Below are 18998 nucleotides of genomic sequence, written 5' to 3' on the forward strand. Positions count from 1 at the left end.
TAGAGATAGGTAGACAGACGATAGAATTGGGATGCTGAGGAGGAGATGTGATGAGGGCATGTTGACTCTCAGCTAGTTGGGTTGGATGGATGGATAGATGGATGGAAGGAAAGATGGATGGATAGATAACAGAGGGAGGGAGAGAAGGAAGGAAGGAAAGGAAAGGAGGGAGGGAGGGAGGGAGATGACAGAATTGAGATGCTGAGGAGGGATGAGGAACATGTCAACTTGTATTAGTTGGGTCAGTTTGGGCATATTTGAGAGTACTCATAGGGAAGTGGTCATCGCTTAGTTTCTTCAAGTAATGAGGCAGTTTATTGTTAAAGAAAAAGATTGATTTAAGTGCTTATTTGTATCTATTAAAGAATACATTTTTATTGTGGAAAAAAAGACACAATAATAGAAGAAAATTAAAACTTAGCTGTATATATATAATCCTTTCATTTAAGGATAAATTGCTTAATATTCTGGTACAGTTCATTCCAGCACTTTCTCCTTATAAGAATATTATATTAATAATATATATGGTCCTACCATCTTGGAATCTCATAAGTCATATAGGCCTGAGTCTGTTTCTCTAATTCAACAATATAACAGGAGCTCCACCCACAGTGTCATTAAATACATTTTTTTGAATTAGGATTTTTAATGCTATCATTTGTATAGCGTTTTCTTGATTTATTTTTCTACTTTTTGTTAGAAAGTTAGATTCTTTGCTATATTTTGCTATAATAAATGAGTATGATTAATATTTTAGTGTGTAAGTGTTTTTCTCCACATCTCTGATTATTTCATTGGTATAGATGAAATAACATCTATACCAATAACAGTGACTTTGTCGAGTAAAAATGTATGAACATTTTTAAGGCCTTTAATTACCCAGTTGTGTATAGAAGTGAATATACTACCATGAACCCAGAGAAAACTGAATTTTTCTAAGATATCCGATCTTCTACTGGGAAAATTGTTAACCTCTAGAGATTTTAAAAATAGTTAATGTATTAGGTACTATTTTATTTTATTTTAAAATTAAATTTCTTTTTTAAATATTTTATTTTATTTTATTTATTTATTTGGTTGCTCTGGGTCTTAGTTGCGGCCGGTGGGCTCCTTAGTTGCAGCTCACCAGCTCAGTTGCAGCACGTGTGCTCCTTAGATGCAGCAAGTGAACTCTTAGCTGCAGCATGCGAACTCTTAGTTGCGGCATACATGTTGGAACTAGTTCTCTGACCAGGGATTGAACCCGCGCCCCCTGTGTTGGGAGCATGGAGTCTTAACCACTGTGCCACCAGAGAAGTCCCTTAGGTACTACTTTAAATAGTAGCTAGTGTGTATGCCAAGCAGTGTATGTACTTGTCTCTTTGTGTGGCTTGTATATTGGAACATATATGTACCTAATCTCGCAGTAACAACATTAGGTAGGCATGATACCCATTGTAGCTATGAAAAAGTTAAAGTTCAGAAATTCAAAGTAATTTGGTGGAGATAAAATAGGCAATAGGTAGCAGAGCTAGAATTTAAACCCAGGTCAGTGTGACATCAGACTGTGCTTCTCCTGCCTTGTTCTCCTTCTTTGCATTTTCTGTTACATTTTGGCAGAAGTTTTGTTACTGAATAAAAGTATGGGATTTGTGCCTTGAAAATAAACTTTACAGATTTTTCCCCTTTAAGTCAGTTAGGGCGGCTGGGAAGAGACTAGCAAAAACTATGAAAGAAAAGCCTTAGTGCGAAGGGATCTGCAACCTCACCCCCAACTCCTACCACAACTCTACTCCCACCCCAGGGGGAAAGCACCTCTGACTTCCTCCCATAGAGAGTCCAAACGGTGCTAAGAGACACCCAGAAGGTGGTGGTGACAAGAAGCAGAGAACTGGGGTAAGGAGATGAGAAACTCACCAACCGAAGCAACGCAAATCAGTCTTTGAAGGTCATCAAACAGCCCTAAGAGTTGGAGGCAGTGCTGGATGAAAACAGGCAAATGTCTTTCAGGGGGACCTTCAAGATGGCAGAGGAGTAAGATATGGAGATCACCTTCCTCCCCACAGATATATCAGAAATACTTCTACACGTGGAACAATGCCTACAGAACACTCACTGAATGCTGGCAGAAGACCTCAGACTTCCCAAAAGGCAAGAAACTCCCCACGTACCTGACTGTGTGGCTGACCGGCTCTTAGTGCTCCAGCCGGGTGTCAGGCCTGAGCCTCTGAGGTGGGAGAGCCAAGTTCAGGACATCGGACCACCGGAGACCTCGCGGCCCCATGTAATATCCATCGGTGAGAGCCCTCCCAGAGATCTCCGTCTCAACACTAAGACCCAGCTCCACCCAACAGCCAGCAAGCTCCAGTGCTGGAGAGCCCATGCCAAACAACTAGCAAGGCAGGAACACAACCCCACCCATTAGCAGAGAGGCTGCCTAAAATCATACTAAGTTCAGAGACTCCCCAAACCCGCCACCAGATGCGGCCCTGCCCACCAGAAAGACAAGATGCAGCCCCACCCACCAGAACACAGGCACTAGTCCCCTCCACCAGGAAGCCTACACAACCCACTGAACCAGCCTTAGCCACTGGGGGCAGACACCAAAAACAACGGGAACTACAAACCTGCAGCCTGCGAAAAGAAGACCCCAAACACAGTAAGTTAAGCAAAATGGGAAGACAGAGAAATATGCAGTAGATGAAGGAGCAAGGTAAAAACCCAGCAGACCTAACAAATGAAGAGGAAGTAGGCAGTCTACCTGAAAAAGAATTCAGAGTAATGATAGTAAAGATGATCCAAAGTCTTGGAAATAGAATGGAGAAAATACAAGAAACGTTTAACAAGGACCTAGAAGAACTAAAGAGCAGACAAACATTGATGAACAACACAATAAATGAAATTAAAAGTTCTCTGGAAGGAAACAACAGCAGAATAACTGAGGCAGAAGAACGGATAAGTGACCTGGAAGATAAAATAGTGGAAATAACTACTGCAGAGCAGAATAAAGAAAAAAGAATGAAAAGAATTGAGGACAGTCTCAGAGACCTCTGGGACAACATTAAACGTACCAACATTTGGATTATAGGGATCCCAGAAGAAGAAGAGAAATAGAAAGGGACTGAGAACACACTTGAAGAGATTATAGTTGAAAACTTCACTAACATGGGAAAGGAAATCATCAAGTCCAGGAAGTGTACAGAGTCCCATACAGGATAAATCCAAGGAGAAACATGCCAAGACATATTAATCAAACTATCAGAAGTTAAATACAAAGAAAAAATATTAAAAGCAGCAAGGGAAAAGCAACAAATAACATACAAGGGAATCCCCATAAGGTTAACAGCTGATCTTTCAGCAGAAAGTCTGCAAGCCAGAAGGGAGCGGCAGGACATATTTAAAGTGATGAAAGGGAAAAACCTACAACCAAGATTACTCTACCCAACAAGGATCTCATTCAGATTTGACAGGGAAATTGAAACCTTTACAGACAAGCAAAAGTTATGAGAATTCAGCACCACCAAAGCAGCTTTACAGCAAATGCTAAAGGAACTTCTCTAGGCAGGAAACACAAGAGAAGGAAAAGACCTACAAAAACAAACCCATAACAATTAAGAAAATGGTAATAGAAGCATACATATCGATAATTACCTTAAATGTAAATGGATTAAATGCTCCAACCAAAAGACATAGACTGGCTGAATGGATACAAAAACAACACCTGTATATATTCTGTCTACAAGAGACCCACTTCAGACTTAGGGACACATACAGACTGAAAGTGAGGGGATGGAAAAAGATATTCCATGCAACTGGAAATCAGAAGAAAGCTGGAATAGCAATTCTCATATCAGACAAAATAGACTTTAAAATAAAGAATGTTACAAGAGACACGGAAGAACACTCCATAATGATCAAGGGATCAGTCCAAGAAGAAAATATAACAATTGAAAATATTTATGCACCCAACACAGGAGCCCCTCAATACATAAGGCAGATGCTAACAGCCATAAATGGGGAAATGGACAGTAACACAATCATAGTAGGGGACTTTAACACCCCACTTTCACCAATGGACAGTTCATCCAAAATGAAAATAAATAAGGAAATGCAAGCTATAAATGGCACATTAAATAAGATGGACTTAATTGATATTTATAGGTCATTCCATCCAAGAACAACAGAATACACATTCTTCTCAAGCTCTCATGGAACATTATCCAGGATAGATCATATCTTGGGTTACAAATCAAGCCTTGGTAAATTTAAGAAAATTGAAATCGTATCAAGTATCTTTTCCGACCACAACACTGTAAGACTGCATATCAGTTACAGGAAGAAAACTGTAAAAAATACAAGCACATGGAGGCTAAACAATACACTACTAAATAACCAAGAGATCATTGAAGAAATCAAAGAGGAAATCAAAAAATACCTAGAAACAAATGACAGTGAAAACACGACAACCCAAAACCTATGGGATGCAGCAAAAGCAGTTCTAAGAGGGAAGTTTATATCAATACAGTCCTACCTCAGGAAGCAAGAAAAATTTCAAATAAACAACCTAACCTTAAACCTAAAGCAATTATAGAAAGAAGAAGAAGAAAAAAAAAACCAACATTAGCAGAAGGAAAGAAATCATAAAGATTAGATCAGAAATAAATGAAAAAGAAATGAAGGAAACAGTAGCAAAGATCAGTAAAACTAAAAGCTGGTTCTTTGAGAAGATAAAATAGATAAACCATTAGCCAGACTCATCAAGACAAAAAGGGAGAAGGCTCAAATCAATAGAATTAGAAATGAAAAAGGAGAAGTAACAGCTGACACTGCAGAAGTACAAAGGATCATGAGAGATTACTACAAGCAACTATATATGCCAATAAAATGGACAACTTGGAAGAAATGGACGAATTCTTACAAGAGCACAACCTTCCGAGACTGAACCAGGAAGAAATAGAAAATATGAACAGACCAATCACAAACACTGAAATTGAAACTGTGATTAAAAATCTTCCAACAAACAAAAGCCCAGGACCAGATGGCTTCACAGGCAAATTCTATCAAACATTTAGAGAAGAGCTAACACCTATCCTTCTCAAACTCTTCCAAAATATAGCAGAGGGAGGAACACTCCCAAACTCATTCTATGAGGCCACCATCACCCTGATACCAAAACCAGACAAAGAGGTCACAAAAAAGAAAACTAGAGGCCAATATCACTGATAAGCACAGATGCAAAAATGCTCAGCAAAATACTAGCAAACAGAATCCAACAGCACATTAAACGGATCATACACCATGATCAAGTGGGGTTTATCCCAAGAAGTCAAGGATTCTTCCAATATACGCAAATCAGTCAGTGTGATACACCATATTAACAAATTGAAGGAGAAAAACCATATGATAATATCAGTAGATGCAGAAAAAGCTTTCGACAAAATTCAACACCCATTTATGATAAAAACTCTCCAGAAAGTAGGTGTAGAGGGAACCTACCTCAACATAATAAAGGCCATATATGACAGACCCACAGCCAACATTGTTCTCAATGGTGAAAGACTGAAACCATTTCCTCTAAGATCAGAAAGAAGAAAAGGTTGCCTACTCTCACCACTGTTATTCAACATAGTTTTGGAAGTTTTAGCCACAGCAGTCAGAGAAGAAAAAGAAATAATAGGAATCCAAATTGGAAAAGAAGGAGTAAAATTGTCACGGTTTGCAGGTGACATGATACTATACATGGAGAATCCTAAAGATGCTAGTAGAAAACTACTAGAGCTAATCAGTGAATTTGGTAAAGTAGAAGGATGCAAAATTAATGCACAGAAACCTCTTGCATTTCTGCACACTAACAACGAAAAATCTGAAGGAGAAATTAAGGAAGCACCCCCTATATGCCACTGCAACAAAAAGAATAAAATACCTAGGAATAAACCTACCTATGGAGACAAAAAACCTGTATGCATAAAACTGTAAGACACTGGTGAAAGAAATTAAAGATGATACAAACAGATGGAGAGATATACCATGTTCTGGGATTGGAAGAATCAATATTGTGAAAATGACTGTACTACCCAAAGCAATCTACAGATTTAGTGCAGTCCCTATCAAACTACCAACGGCTTTGTTCACAGTAGAACAAAAAATTTCACAATTTGTATGGAAACACAAAAGACCCCGAATAGCCAAAGATTGCTTTCTCAAAGCAATCTTGAGAAAGAAAAACGGAGCTGTAGGAATCAGACACCCTGACTTCAGACTCTACTACAAAGCTACAGGAATCAAGACAGTATGGTACTGGCACAGAAACAGAAATATAGATCAATGGACAGGATAGAAAGCCCAGAGATAAACCCAAGCACATATGGTCACCTATCTTTGCTAAAGGAGGCAAGAATATACAATGGAGAAAAGACAGCGTTTTCAATAAGTGGTGCTGGGAAAACTGGACAGCTACATATAAAAGAATGAAATCAGAACAATTCCTAACACCATACACAAAAATAAACTCAAAATGGATTAAAGACCTAAATGTAAGGCCAGACGCTATAAAACTCTTAGAGGAAAACATAGGCAGAACCCTCTGTGACATAAATCACAGCAAGATCCTTTTTTTGACCCACCTCCTAGAGAAATGGAAATAAAAACAAAAGTAAACAAATGGGACCTAATGAAACTTAAAAGCTTTTGCACGGCAAAGGAAACTATAAACAAGACGAAAAGAGAACCGTCAGAATGGGAGAAAATCTTTGCAAACGAAGCAACTGACAAAGGATTAATCTCCAAAATTTACAAGCAGCTTATGCAGCTCAATATCAAAAAAACAAGCAACCCAATCCAAAAATGGGCAGAAGACCTAAATAGACTTTTCTCCAAAGAAGATATACAGTTTGCCAACAAACACATGAAAGGATGTTCAACATCACTAATCATTAGAGAAATGCAAATCGAAACTACAATGAGGGCTTCCCTGGTGGCGCAGTGGTTGAGAGTCTGCCTGCCGATGCAGGGGACACGGGTTTGTGCCCCGGTCCGGGAAGATCCCACATGCCACGGAGTGTCTAGGCCTGTGAGCCATGGCCGCTGAGCCTGTGCGTCCGGAGCCTGTGCTCCGCAACGGGAGAGGCCACAGCAGTGAGAGGCCTGCGTACTCCAAAAAAAAAACAAACAAACAAAAAAACTACAATGAGATATCGTCTCACACCGGTCAGAATGGCCATCATCAAAAATCTACAAACAATAAATGCTGGAGAGGGTGTGGAGAAAAGGGAACCGTCCTGCACTGTTGAGGGGAATGTAAATTGATACAGACATTATGGAGAACAGTATGGAGGTTCCTTAAGAAACTAAAAGCAGAACTACCATACGACCCAGCAATCCCACTACTGGGCATATTCCCTGAGAAAACCATAATTCAAAAAGAGTCATTTGGGCTTCCCTGGTTGCGCAGTGGTTGAGAGCCTGCCTGCCGATGCAGGGGACGTGGGTTCATGCCCCGGTCTGGAAAGATCCCTCATGCCGTGGAGCGGCAGGGCCCGTGAGCCATGGCCGCTGAGCCTGCGCGTCCGGAACCTGTGCTCTGCAATGGGAGGGGCTGCAACAGTAAGAGGCACGCGTACCTCAAAAAAAAAAAAAAAAAGAGTTATGTTCCACAATGTTCGTTGCAGCTCTATTCACAATAGCCAGGACGTGGAAGCAACCTACATGTCCATCAACAGATGAATGGATAAAGAAAATGTGGCACATATATACAATGGAATATTACTCAGCCATAAAAAGAAATGAAATTGAGTTATTTGTAGTGGGGTGGATGGACCTAGAGTCTATCTTACAGAGTGAAGTAAGTCAGAAAGAGAAAAACAAATACTATATGCTAACATGTATATATGGAATCCAAAAAAAAAAGTACTGAAAAACCTAGGGGCAGGACAGGAATAAAGATGCAGACATAGAGAATGGACTTGAGGACACAGGGAGGTGTAAGGGGAAGCTGGGACGAAGTGAGAGAGTGGCATGGACATATATACACTACCAGCTGTAAAACAGGTAGCTAGTGGGAAGCAGCCGCATGGCACAGGGAGATCAGTTCGGTGCTTTGTGACCACCTAGAGGGGTGGGATAGGGAGGGTGGGAGGGAGATGCAAGAGGGAGGAGATATGGGAATATATGTATATGTACAGGTGATTAACTTTGTTATACATCAGAAACTAAACATTGTTAAGCAACTATACTCCAGTAAAGATGTTAAAAAAAAAAAAAAAAGTAAAGTTTACAACCACTCCCAGATATGTGATGGTTCTTTCTTTAAATTGCAATTTCCAGTGACCTGTGCCTGAGAAAGGAAATGGTCAAGTCAGAGACTTTTGTTAATCTGGAGAATTAGACTCCTGGTTTATAGAGGAAGTCTATTTCACATTTTATATTCTTCAGTGAATTCATCTTCAGTGTAGTTTACTGTTCACTTTTGAACGGAAATAAAGTGTTCCTCAACAATGTGTTTATTTGGATAAAAAGGGAATTAGACAGAGTCTACTCTGGGAATTTAAAATAACACACACAGTTATAAATGCCAGTGTTTTTATCAATTTTTTTAGATAAGGTGGGTATTTTTTGGGTAGGAAGCTAAAAGAAATAAAGTTGAACCTGGGAGATAAATCTTGGCAAATAAGAAGTTGAAAATAAAGGAAGTATAAACCTTGAACTTCTTATTTCTGAAATTGGCTTAATTCTTCATTTTAGAGATTTTTTTAGGACTTATGGTTTTAAATTTTTCTTAGAATAAATCTGACTTTTGGTGAGAGGAGGAGTGCCTGTTCACTCTGTAAGTAATTGAGAATGTGGGCAGCATAGTTGGTATTTTTAAAAATTCACGACAAACACTGTTAACATTGTCTTGTCACTGACTTGAGTTTCATGCAGGGGTTCAGATGCCGGTGTCTGGAGGAGGGAACTCAGATGGTTCAAAGCTTGTGCAGTTGCCTCAGAAGTCACTGGGGCATAATAGCCTTTTTCAAATCCTATGAGTTGATCAATCAGAAAGGGTTTACGAAGTAACTAGAATGTGGTTTACTGTCTGCCCTGAGAATCAAAATTCTCAGATAGCTGCATGGTACTTTCTGCAGTGATGGAAGCGTTCTCTGTGCTGCCCACTGTGGTACTGACCACATCAAATACTAGAAATGTGGCTTCTACAACTCAGGAAATGCATTTTAAGTTTTATTTTACTTCTTTTTATTTAAAATCAGTTAGCTACAAGGGCTACCTTAAAAGCACAGGTGTAGAAGGTGGCTCTGATGTTCTGTTTTCACCAGGGACCTTTTTGCATTAAATTTAACGTCCTTCCATTGCAGCTTGTCACACCGGCCTCCCACATCTCACGCTGTCCTGGTAGTTTCATCTGATCCTGTGGGCCAGCGACCGCCTGGCAGTTGTGTCACTCCCTTTCCCGCGCACTGGTCCCTCCAGGAAGGATGCAGGACCTTTCTTGCTGTATCCAAGTGGTGGGTCCCATCCTCCTTCCAGGGAAGAGAACAGACTGGCTTCATTTTTTATTTTTTAATTCTTTACACCGTTTTTTTCTATAAATTAATTTTATTTATTTATTTATTTATTCATGTATGTATGGCTGCATTGGTTCTGCTGCAGCACCAATGATGTTTTACTGCACTTAGTTGTTTCCTTCGTGTGTGTCCCTGTATGGACTGTAAGCCCTCTCAACTAGCCCCACACAATGGCTTGGCCTCCCGTGTCCGGAAGATGTGTGTACTAGACAGCTTTGTCCTCAGGCCAGTGGGGCTTCGAGTTGAGACTAAATTGTAAACAAAATTGATTGGTTTATCCCAAGTATGTCTTCAGTGGAAAGAAGAATTAAGTCTAGGTTACGTTTTTTTGACAACTACAGTTCTTAGTCTGACTTCTTTAGCTGACCAGCCATTAAAGGAGGGAAGGAAAGGAAGGAAAGAAAATACCTTCTATTTGTCTTGGTTTAGGTCACTGCATTTAATCCCTTAGTCATCCTTGCCACCCGCCAAATTTGGACACGTTCTTCCTAGACAGTAAACAAGCAAACTGATCTGATTTGTGATGTGAAATAAATATTGTTTGTTTTATGAGCTGATAATGGGGTATTTAACACTTCGGCAGTGTTGACAAGTGATAGCAAATGAAAAGATATTTCACTTGGTTTTCCTCTCTGCCCTTGGTGACATTAAAAAAAACAGTCTTGTTTCTTGTTTTACCTGAGTTCTGTATATAACACTCTCAGTAAAGAGCAGTGGAAATGGTTCTTCATGAAAGCAAACATTTGGACAAATTGTCATTTGTATTGAACATACAGGATTCTCTTTTTTTTCTTTTTTTTTCAAGTGTCCAAGAGAAACCATAGTGCTTGGACTCCACGGAAGACTGTTACTGTCTAGTTTTTTGTGTATTTTACCATGTGTGTGACTGTCCCACGTTGCAGCCCATCCTATTGCCATGGCTGCTGACTTTTCAAGGATGCTCTGAGAGTTTACTAGAAAGTAAACACACACTCTTCAACTTCCTTAACAGACGAATCACTGTGAGTCCAGCATCATGATGATGTTCACTGGTGGTGTTGGTTGTGATGTGATTTATCAAGTGAGGTTTAACATCTTAAGTTTGTCTTATTTATTTGTTTGTGTTTGTTTATTTATGGCTGGTTGTGTCTTCTTTGCTGCGCGTGGGCTTTTCCTAGTTGCGGCGAGTGGGGGCTACTCTGTTGCGGTGCGCGGGCTTCTCATTGCGTTGGCTTCTCTTGTTGCGGAGCACGGGCTCTGGGTGCATGGGCTTCAGTAGTTGTGGCACACGGGCTCAGTAGTTGTGGCTCGTGGCCTCTAGAGCGCAGACTCAGTACTTGTGGCACATGGGCTTAGTTGCTCTGCAGCATGTGGGATCTTCCCAGACCAGGGCTCAAACCCATGTCCCCTGCATTGGCAGGCTGATTCTTACCTCCGCGCCACCAGGGAAGCCCCTTAGGTTTGTCTTTATTTTTAGTTAGATCTTCAGAAAAACTGGTTAAACTTGTTATAATATTAATCTGAATACATGCTCTGTAAACTTGCTTTTTGGTCATCACATAACATTTGTGGCAATAAGATAAGTAGAGAGGTGATAGTAGAGTCCACAGCAGTTAACACTGGCCTGCAGCATAAAAAGAAATAAAGAGGTCACACTCCCTAGGAGCATGACGCTGGTGCCATGTATATGGATGTTGAAAGGCTGTGACGTCCTTGGCCTCCTAACGAAGGAAACAGCATCTGTGTTTCTTCTGCAGAAGCTCAGTGAGGTAGTACTGAGAACTCTGCTTGTCACATGGAATTTGAGTTGTGGTCATTGCCACCAAGGCAGCCCCGCAGGTGCCCCACCATCCCCTTCCCTGTGCCTTCACACACCCTCACCCAGGCAGCCCTCACCTGGTTACCTCTCCTGGGAAACCTTCCCTGTCTCCAGAGGGTCCTCCCTCGGGGTATCATATAACACTCTTTTCCTTTGCAGTAAACCTGTCCTCTCAGCCTTCTTGTCTCAGACTGGATTCCCAGTCCCCTGCGCCTTGCCTGGCATGTCATAGGTGTTGAGTGAAAACAGCAAAATGAACCAAATGGACCTAGATATGGGTTTTAAGGTCTATCCCAAATCCACTAGCCTTGCACATCTATTTGGTATAGGTATGTTTTTAATTTGGTTTAACCTTAATAGCCTCAAACAGGACTTTGAATTTGGCAGAACAGAGTTCTAATGTTAGTATGTCTCTCTGTAAACTGTAAGGTTCTAAATACACACAGAAATCTTGTGCTATGTTCTTAACTTAGCAGTTAAAATAATATTACTTGATCGGGCTTCCCCGGTGGCACAGTGGTTGAGAGCCTGCCTGCCGATGCAGGGGACGCGGGTTCATGCCCCGGTCCGGGAAGATCCCACATGCCGCGGAGCGGCTGGGCCCGTGAGCCATGGCCGCTGAGCCTGCGCGTCCGGAGCCTGTGCTCCGCAACGGGAGGGGCCGCGGCGGTGAGAGGCCCGCGTACCGCAAAAAAAAAGAATATTACTTGATCATATTTTTCAAATTAACTTGAAAGAAAAGGCTGGGCACGTATGACATCTTTCATCCATCCTGCTGTATCAGGACCTTCACAGTTGAGCCCAGTGGTACCCGATGCTGTGCCCCACCCCTGCCCTCTTGCTTTCTTGAACCTCTTCTTGCTGACTGTCACTCTGTGTCTGGCTTGCCTCTGTCTCTCCATGTCTCCTAATTGTTATTTCTAAGTTACCATACGTGTAGTCTATTGGCTTAAAATATTACCATTGCAAATTTGTCTTCTTGGTGGATTGTCCCTTTTAATCATTGTGTGATGTCCCTCTCTATCCCTGATAATTTTCTTTGCTCTAAAGCCTACTTCATCTGATAGTAATTTCAACCATATTTATGTTAATGTTACATGATGGTTTTTCCCCCAGCCTTTTACTTTCATCCTACCTGTATCTTTATATTTGAAGTGAATTTCTTGTAGACAGCATAAAGATGGACCGTATTTTTTAATACACTCTGCTAATCTGTCTTTTAATTGCTTTTTTAGACCATATACACTTAATGTAATTATTGATATATTAAGACTTAAGTCTCCCTTTTTATTTCTCGTTTTCTCTGTGTTGTTCTCTGTTTTTCATTTCTCTGGGTTTTTCTTTTTCTCCTGGCATTATGTGGGTTGCTTGAACATTTTTTAGAATTTCATTTTAATTTATTTATAATGTTTTTGTGTTGTTATAGCTATGTTATTGGTTGCTCTAGGCATTACATTTTGTATGCATAACTTATCAGTTTATGGGGTCAACATTTTGCCAGTTTGTGTGAAGTGTAGGAACCTTGCCTCTTATGTCCCTTTACTGTCCTCATTTACATGACTGTCTTAAATATTTCCTTTGCATACATTTAGAACCATATCAGACAGTGTTATAATTCTTGCTTCAACTCCAAATATAATTTCAAAAACTCAACAGGAGCAGGAAAGCCTATTTTATTTACCTGTATCTTTCCATTTTTATTTCTTCTTCCTCACACCTCTTGAGGTTCTGTTCATTGGTTTTTTTTGGTCTCTTTTTTCTTTGTTGTTTATATTTGGTAATTTATATTATTTTATCTTCACGTTCACTGATCCTTTTCTCTGCTCCCTTCATTCTGCTGTTGAACCCATCCAGTGAGTTTTATTTTCATTATTTTATTTCCTAGTTATAAAATTTCCGTTTAAGAAAATCTGTATCTTTGCTAAGACTTCCTGTTTCTTTGCTGAGACTTTCTGTTCTTTCATTTGTCTCATGTGCATTTGTAACTGTCACTGAAGCATGTTTGTAATGGCTGCTTTTGAATCTTTGTCAGGTAATTCTGACATCTGCGTCATCTTAACATTGTCATCTAGTCACTGTGTTTTTTCATTCAAGTGAGAATTTTCCTGGTTCTTAGTGTAACAGGTGGTTCTAGATGGTAACCTATACATGTTAGGTATTATGATACGAGATCCTGGATCTTATTTAAACCAGTTTTAGGTGGCTTTGTCTGGCACTGCTCTGAGAAGAGACGTTGGGAGGGTGGGGGGCTTCTTACTACCAGGTGGAGGGAGGCGTCAGGATTTCCTTCGTTACCGCTTCCCACGAGGCTGCCACTCACTGCAGTGGAGGAAGTGGGAGGGCCGGGTAGTGGTGAAAGTACTGACTCTGCTGGGCCACTGGACTCTGCTCCAAGGGGCGGGGAGTGAGGCTCGGTTACGGGAGTGATGGGGGTGTGAGGGTGAGCGCCTCGTCTCACACCAGCCCAGCCGGCCTGCACAGACTCTTCATCACAGCCTGTCGAGGGGCATGTCCAGCCCCTACTTGCACTTTGCCTGCTGTGTGTGGCAGTAGGTCACAGTTTTCCTGTGATATTTGCCAAGAGTAGAGCAGTGATTTCCTAGGACTTTTCTGTCTCGCTGGGCTGCCCCTTCCCTGTCCTTCCTTTCGAGGGTGCCTTTGTCGGCACCCATTGCTGTTTCTAGGCTGCAGAGAGGAAGCTCAGGAACTTGCTGCTCTGTCTGTCCTTGGGTCCCAGCTGGACAGCCTCCTCCTCTCCCCTTTCAGCTTCTTCTGCTCTTTCGTTTCTGTGCAGCACCAGGCATTTCCTTGTGTCTAACGGGAGAAATAGGGGAAAGTGTGTCTACTCCGTCTTCCTGTTAACCTTCCTGTTAAGCAGCGCTGCCTGTGTGAGGAATGAGCATTAGCTAGTCTGAGAGGAACCAGTAGCACATTGTCCTACTTCCACTTGAATGGGGGCCATTTCAGTGACTGTGGTCCGTTTGGTAGTGAAGGTGGAGCTCCTTTGGTGTCTGGTGTCATGTTTTCTGAAAGATGAGAGCTGTGAAGTGTCCGAAGGTCTTTCTTGTAACATTCACTTCAGTGTCGGGCAGCTGTGTGCCCCCCACCCCCCCGGCCAAGTACTTTCCCCGAGGGGCCCTGAGGCCACTGTCCAGCAGCCTGGGAGGCCCCGGGGGACCTCCAGCTCGAGCACTGCCGCCCCTTCCACCCCCACTCCTGACACAAGACTTGCTCAGAAGAGCAGAACCAGATGCACTGGCAGCTGCTCTAGGGCCTGTGTCCTTAGCCAGCAAGTCGTTGTCCTTTGTGATTTAGCAAGAAGGTGAGGGGAATCCAGCATTGCAGATAAACTTGTATTTGTATTTCTTTCCCTTTCCAGGCAAAAACTTATTATCCCAAATGGAAGTTGCCCTGTTATTCTGAATACTTATTTTTGTCAGAAAGTTGTTGCCAAAGAAGATTCAAAAACAACACATGAAGTGCACAGTTGGGACACACCCCTTCCAAGAAGAAGCATCATTTTGGCCCAGATGTTTAGATTTAAGAGCCTAACAAATAACTCACCTGAAAACCAGGTAAACTATCACGGACTTAGAGGTTTTTTGCTTTGTAGTAATACTGCGTTTAAAGGCTTTGGAATTTATAGAGGTGATTACCTTTGGTCCTTTCCAAATATTCAGCAACTATATATGTAATCTTTAATTTATTAAAATATGAGTTTTCTTTTTTTTTCTCTTCCCATAATTGCCTAAGAATTTTATTTAAGCGTCTTTTATTTATTAAAAAAATCATGTTTTTCTTTTTCATAACATCTGTATCCCTTGGGATAAAAAGAGCTGCATAAACTTGAGGTTATACACTGGAGATTGCTTTTTGGAATTTTAGTGGCCCTGAGCCATGGTCATCCACCAAGATGAACTTGGGGAACCACTAAACTTCACTTGCGGCGGGCACAAAGGACACCCCCGGGACCACTCGGGCTCCAAGTGTCTGACTTCAGTGCGCCTGCCTCAGGGTCGCCTAGTTATCCCAGTCAGCGCAGAGCGGAATACTGAGGCTGACAGTGTGAGGGGACATCGGAAAGGAAAGGAAACGGACTTTGAACCTACTTGGTAGGTGTGGAGTTGAGCAGGAGCTCCCTTTGACTGTCAGAGCGTGTGTCTGGAGAGGATTATGTGAAAAGGAGGGCTGTCTAATCAATTTAATTGAACAGATGTAAAATACAGCTCAAAGTGCATTACTGCTTTAATGTACAGTTTTAGACAGCTATGTGATGTTAAATTCATGAGGTGTGTCTTCGTCTCACGTCAGTGCTAGCGGAGAGGCAGTAGGCTTAGTGGTTAAGCGTGTGGACTTTGGAACTAGGTGCCTAGTTCGGGTCCTGCCTCAGCCACTTGCTGTTGGGTGACCTTGGGTAAGACGCTGAACTCCTGTCTCAACATTCTCATCTGGCAAACAGTGGTAACTATGCAGCCTGCCTCCTTGGGTTGTGAGGTTAAATGTGTTTGTTACGCAGCACCGTATGTAAAGAAAAGTGCTGCAATGTAGGAAGCATGGAGCACTCTAGAGGATATTTATTTACTAGGATGTTTACTGGGATCATAAAGGTGTTGCATGTTGCTCACAGGAGTGTGCAAAGTGCTAGCACTTCATAATAACCCTAGTCATTCTTTTGTTTTGTTTTGTAGTTTGTGCTATTGAGAGCGTTACCTCATAAAAGAAAATTTTTTAAATCACCATAAGGTGTTTTAATAGCAGTACTTTCTCCATGTTTTCAAATCCCCGAGGTGGTCTGTCCTCCTGCCGCTCCCCTGTTCCTCGACTCACCAGGCCTCCTCGGTCACGTTGGTGGCCTGCGGATGGGAGCCCCGCGCCATGGGCGTGCATCTGTCCTTGTCATTCCTTGAGTGTCCTGCAGTCACACCCGATGCTTAGGGTTCCCCAAGCACGTCGGGATTTGGTATGTAGTGTGCCCTCGTGGGTCAGACTGGAATTGTTTCCTTTGCGTGTCTTGCCAGGTTATGTGTGGTGGTCACACCACCGTGGGCACAGACTGGACCCTCAGACACGAACAAGCAGAGCTGGGCTTCCGCGCCCGAGCTCCCCTGAGGGATTCTCTGCTGGATGCAGTCGAAAGCCAAGGAGTTGCCACCTGGTCGGGAGCCGGGGTCCGGGTGGTGGTGCAGAGAGTTTACTCTCTTCGCTGCAGGTGTCAGCAGGCAGATGGCACAGACCCTCCTGGAGTTCGGTGAGTGACAAAACACAGGTGCAGGCGCCCAGCCTCACCTGGAGAAAGTGGAGGCTCTTCTCAGAGCAATTTCTTCACTGTATTCACCATGTACATGGGTTGTATTTGTTTGGTTGGTTTTTATTTACATCAGAATTTGGGACACATGGTATGACAGAGAATTTTGTCTATTTGTAAAAAAAAGTCCTTACTGAAAAAGTTAGTCGCATTTACTTTTACCTTTAATAGTTCATGTTACTGAAAGTAATACAAGCACAAATGGTATTGTTATAAGAAAGCCAAGGCATGGTTACGTACTTAAAAAGACCACTGCAATAGCTATCAAGTTTTATGTCTTAAACACCTGAATAAGTAAGTGGCAGCTGGTAAATCTGTGGCTCCCAGATGGTGCTGTCGCGTCTGCATCAGAGCTCTTGGCAGAACTTCTGCTGTGATGCAGACATTTTTTTACTGCCCTAACCAGTGAGGTGACCACTGACCACCATGTAGGAAATATGGCTAGTGGGACCGAGGAACTACATTTTAAATTTTATTTAAGTTTAGTTAACTTTATTTTAAAGTTTATGTGGATAGTGGCTGCCTTGGTACACAGGATGGCTAGGTAGCTACGAAAGCGAGGGCAAACCTGTGATTCAGAGTACTTTGCTCCAACAGATTGTGGGAATGGCATCTTTTCTACTGAGACTTAGGCTCCTCCTGGCTTTATTTGTTTTCAAATAGCTAGAGACACATCGCTGACGGGGAGTTTATTTATTTATGTCAGACTCTTCTGAGGTTATCTTTCTGTGTTAAATTGCCCTCAAAGCAGTAGGACAGATTTATAACAGAAGAGAAATGACAAGCTTAGACGCCAGTTCATCAAACAGTCATTTCGTCTCTCTACTATTAGGAGAACACTACTGAAGAAATAGTAATTCACAGTCATCCTATCCTTACAGTGCCTTCTGATATTTTTCAGAAAAAGCAAGCAGGAAGCACTGCCCTGTTAACCGTGAGTCCTCTTCCAGTGGACAGCAACTTATTTTAAAGTACCATGAATTTGAAAAAGTCCCTTCAGGTGTAGAGTTAGAGAATGTTTCTTTTGGAATTATAGAAAAAATTTATTTTTATTTTGTTTGGAATATGCGTGTGTGTGAAACCATTATATCCATCTTTAGGTCTTAACATGACCTGTAGCTGTCGACCAGTCTTGTGCTAGACTTAAACTTGTGTACCTCTAAATAGGATCACCTGAGACAGTTACAGGTTAGACAGAGGGTTAGTCTTGCTTAGCTTTTCTCGCGGTCGGTAGCCGTGCTAGGCTCTAAGGCGGGAGTACCAAGTGAGCAGGGCGTGGGGCACCGCTGCAGGGGGGCGGGCACAGCCGGAGCTGAGGCGGCAGAGCTGGCATTGAGCATCGCGCTCCTCGGAGGCCATCCTCCAGCTCTGCGGCGGCACCTGTTTTACTTGTTGAGCAAAGAGAAGAAATTGGAAGGTAAGCTGCTGCCAGTGGTCAGCGTGTGAGTGCTTTGGGTTTGTGCCTTGTAATACACCTGGGACATATCGAATGAGACTGTGCTCGTGGTGGATTGAAGGCAGGGCAGGCATACCTCAAAAATAAGAAAACAGCATTGAGTTATTCAGATGGAATGTGCCTGCATCGTGGTGGGGGGCTTCTCGTTGCACACGTGAGGCTGTAAACAGAGGCTGGAGGACCTTAGCGCCATTTCACAGGTGAGGAAACGGGACCTCAGAGAGGTTCTTACTGCTGATAGTCATACAGGTGGATGAAAGAAAAACATCACGAGGTATAGAATCCCCAAATGACAGTATTGTAGAGAATACGGGAGCTAAAAGAAAGGGAAGAATATTGAGTTAGAACCAAGCTGTGTTTAGAATACAGCTGACCCAGGGCTTAAGTCATCCTGGAAAGCCACTGCGGGAGCTGTGCATGAAAAGGAACCTTTGGACAGAGGCCATAGCGTTTGGCCTTGGGTTTGAGACAAGGCTTCTGAGATGTCTTTGGGGTACAAAAAGGTCTTATTGTATAACTGATCATTAGTTTTTTCTAGATTCATTTGCTATAATAATGATCAGGGTCTCCAGTTTACAAATCACATTAAGATAGAAGTAACATTACACTTAGCACCCTAGTGATTCTTTGCTGGTGTGTATAAGGCATCTCCTTGGGGAGTCCCTCAGCAGCATGTGTCCTGGTGTGGACCTTTACACCTGCATGTGCAACACGATACAAGAGGAGACACCATCAGAAGACTTAGGCGTATCGCCTAGGTCACCCTTTTCTACTTGAATTCTGCCTGTAACTTCCTGCCCGTCGGTAACTTGGGGCAGCTGTGCAGTGCACAGAGTCAGTCTTGTCCAGAGGCCCGAGCACAGCCAGCGCAGGAGGGAGGTTGAACAGTGAGGGCCGCTG

The 18998-nt window shown here is 42.3% G+C and overlaps 1 protein-coding gene across 2 annotated transcripts in view; it reads left to right on the forward strand.

Annotated features, from left to right (window-relative positions):
- SPIDR (scaffold protein involved in DNA repair) overlaps nt 1–18998 on the forward strand; it is a 348123-nt gene that overhangs the window by 236181 nt on the left and 92944 nt on the right. For both annotated transcript variants that reach the window (XM_082858553.1, XM_082858552.1), the window contains exons 9-10: nt 14717–14912; nt 16356–16585. In XM_082858553.1, the coding sequence (XP_082714679.1) occupies nt 14717–14912; nt 16356–16585 (426 nt within the window). The remainder of the gene's footprint in view (nt 1–14716; nt 14913–16355; nt 16586–18998) is intronic.

The sequence above is a fragment of the Leucopleurus acutus genome (genome assembly GCF_964270905.1).
Source record: "Leucopleurus acutus genome assembly, chromosome: 17".
Lineage (NCBI taxonomy): Eukaryota > Metazoa > Chordata > Mammalia > Artiodactyla > Delphinidae > Leucopleurus > Leucopleurus acutus.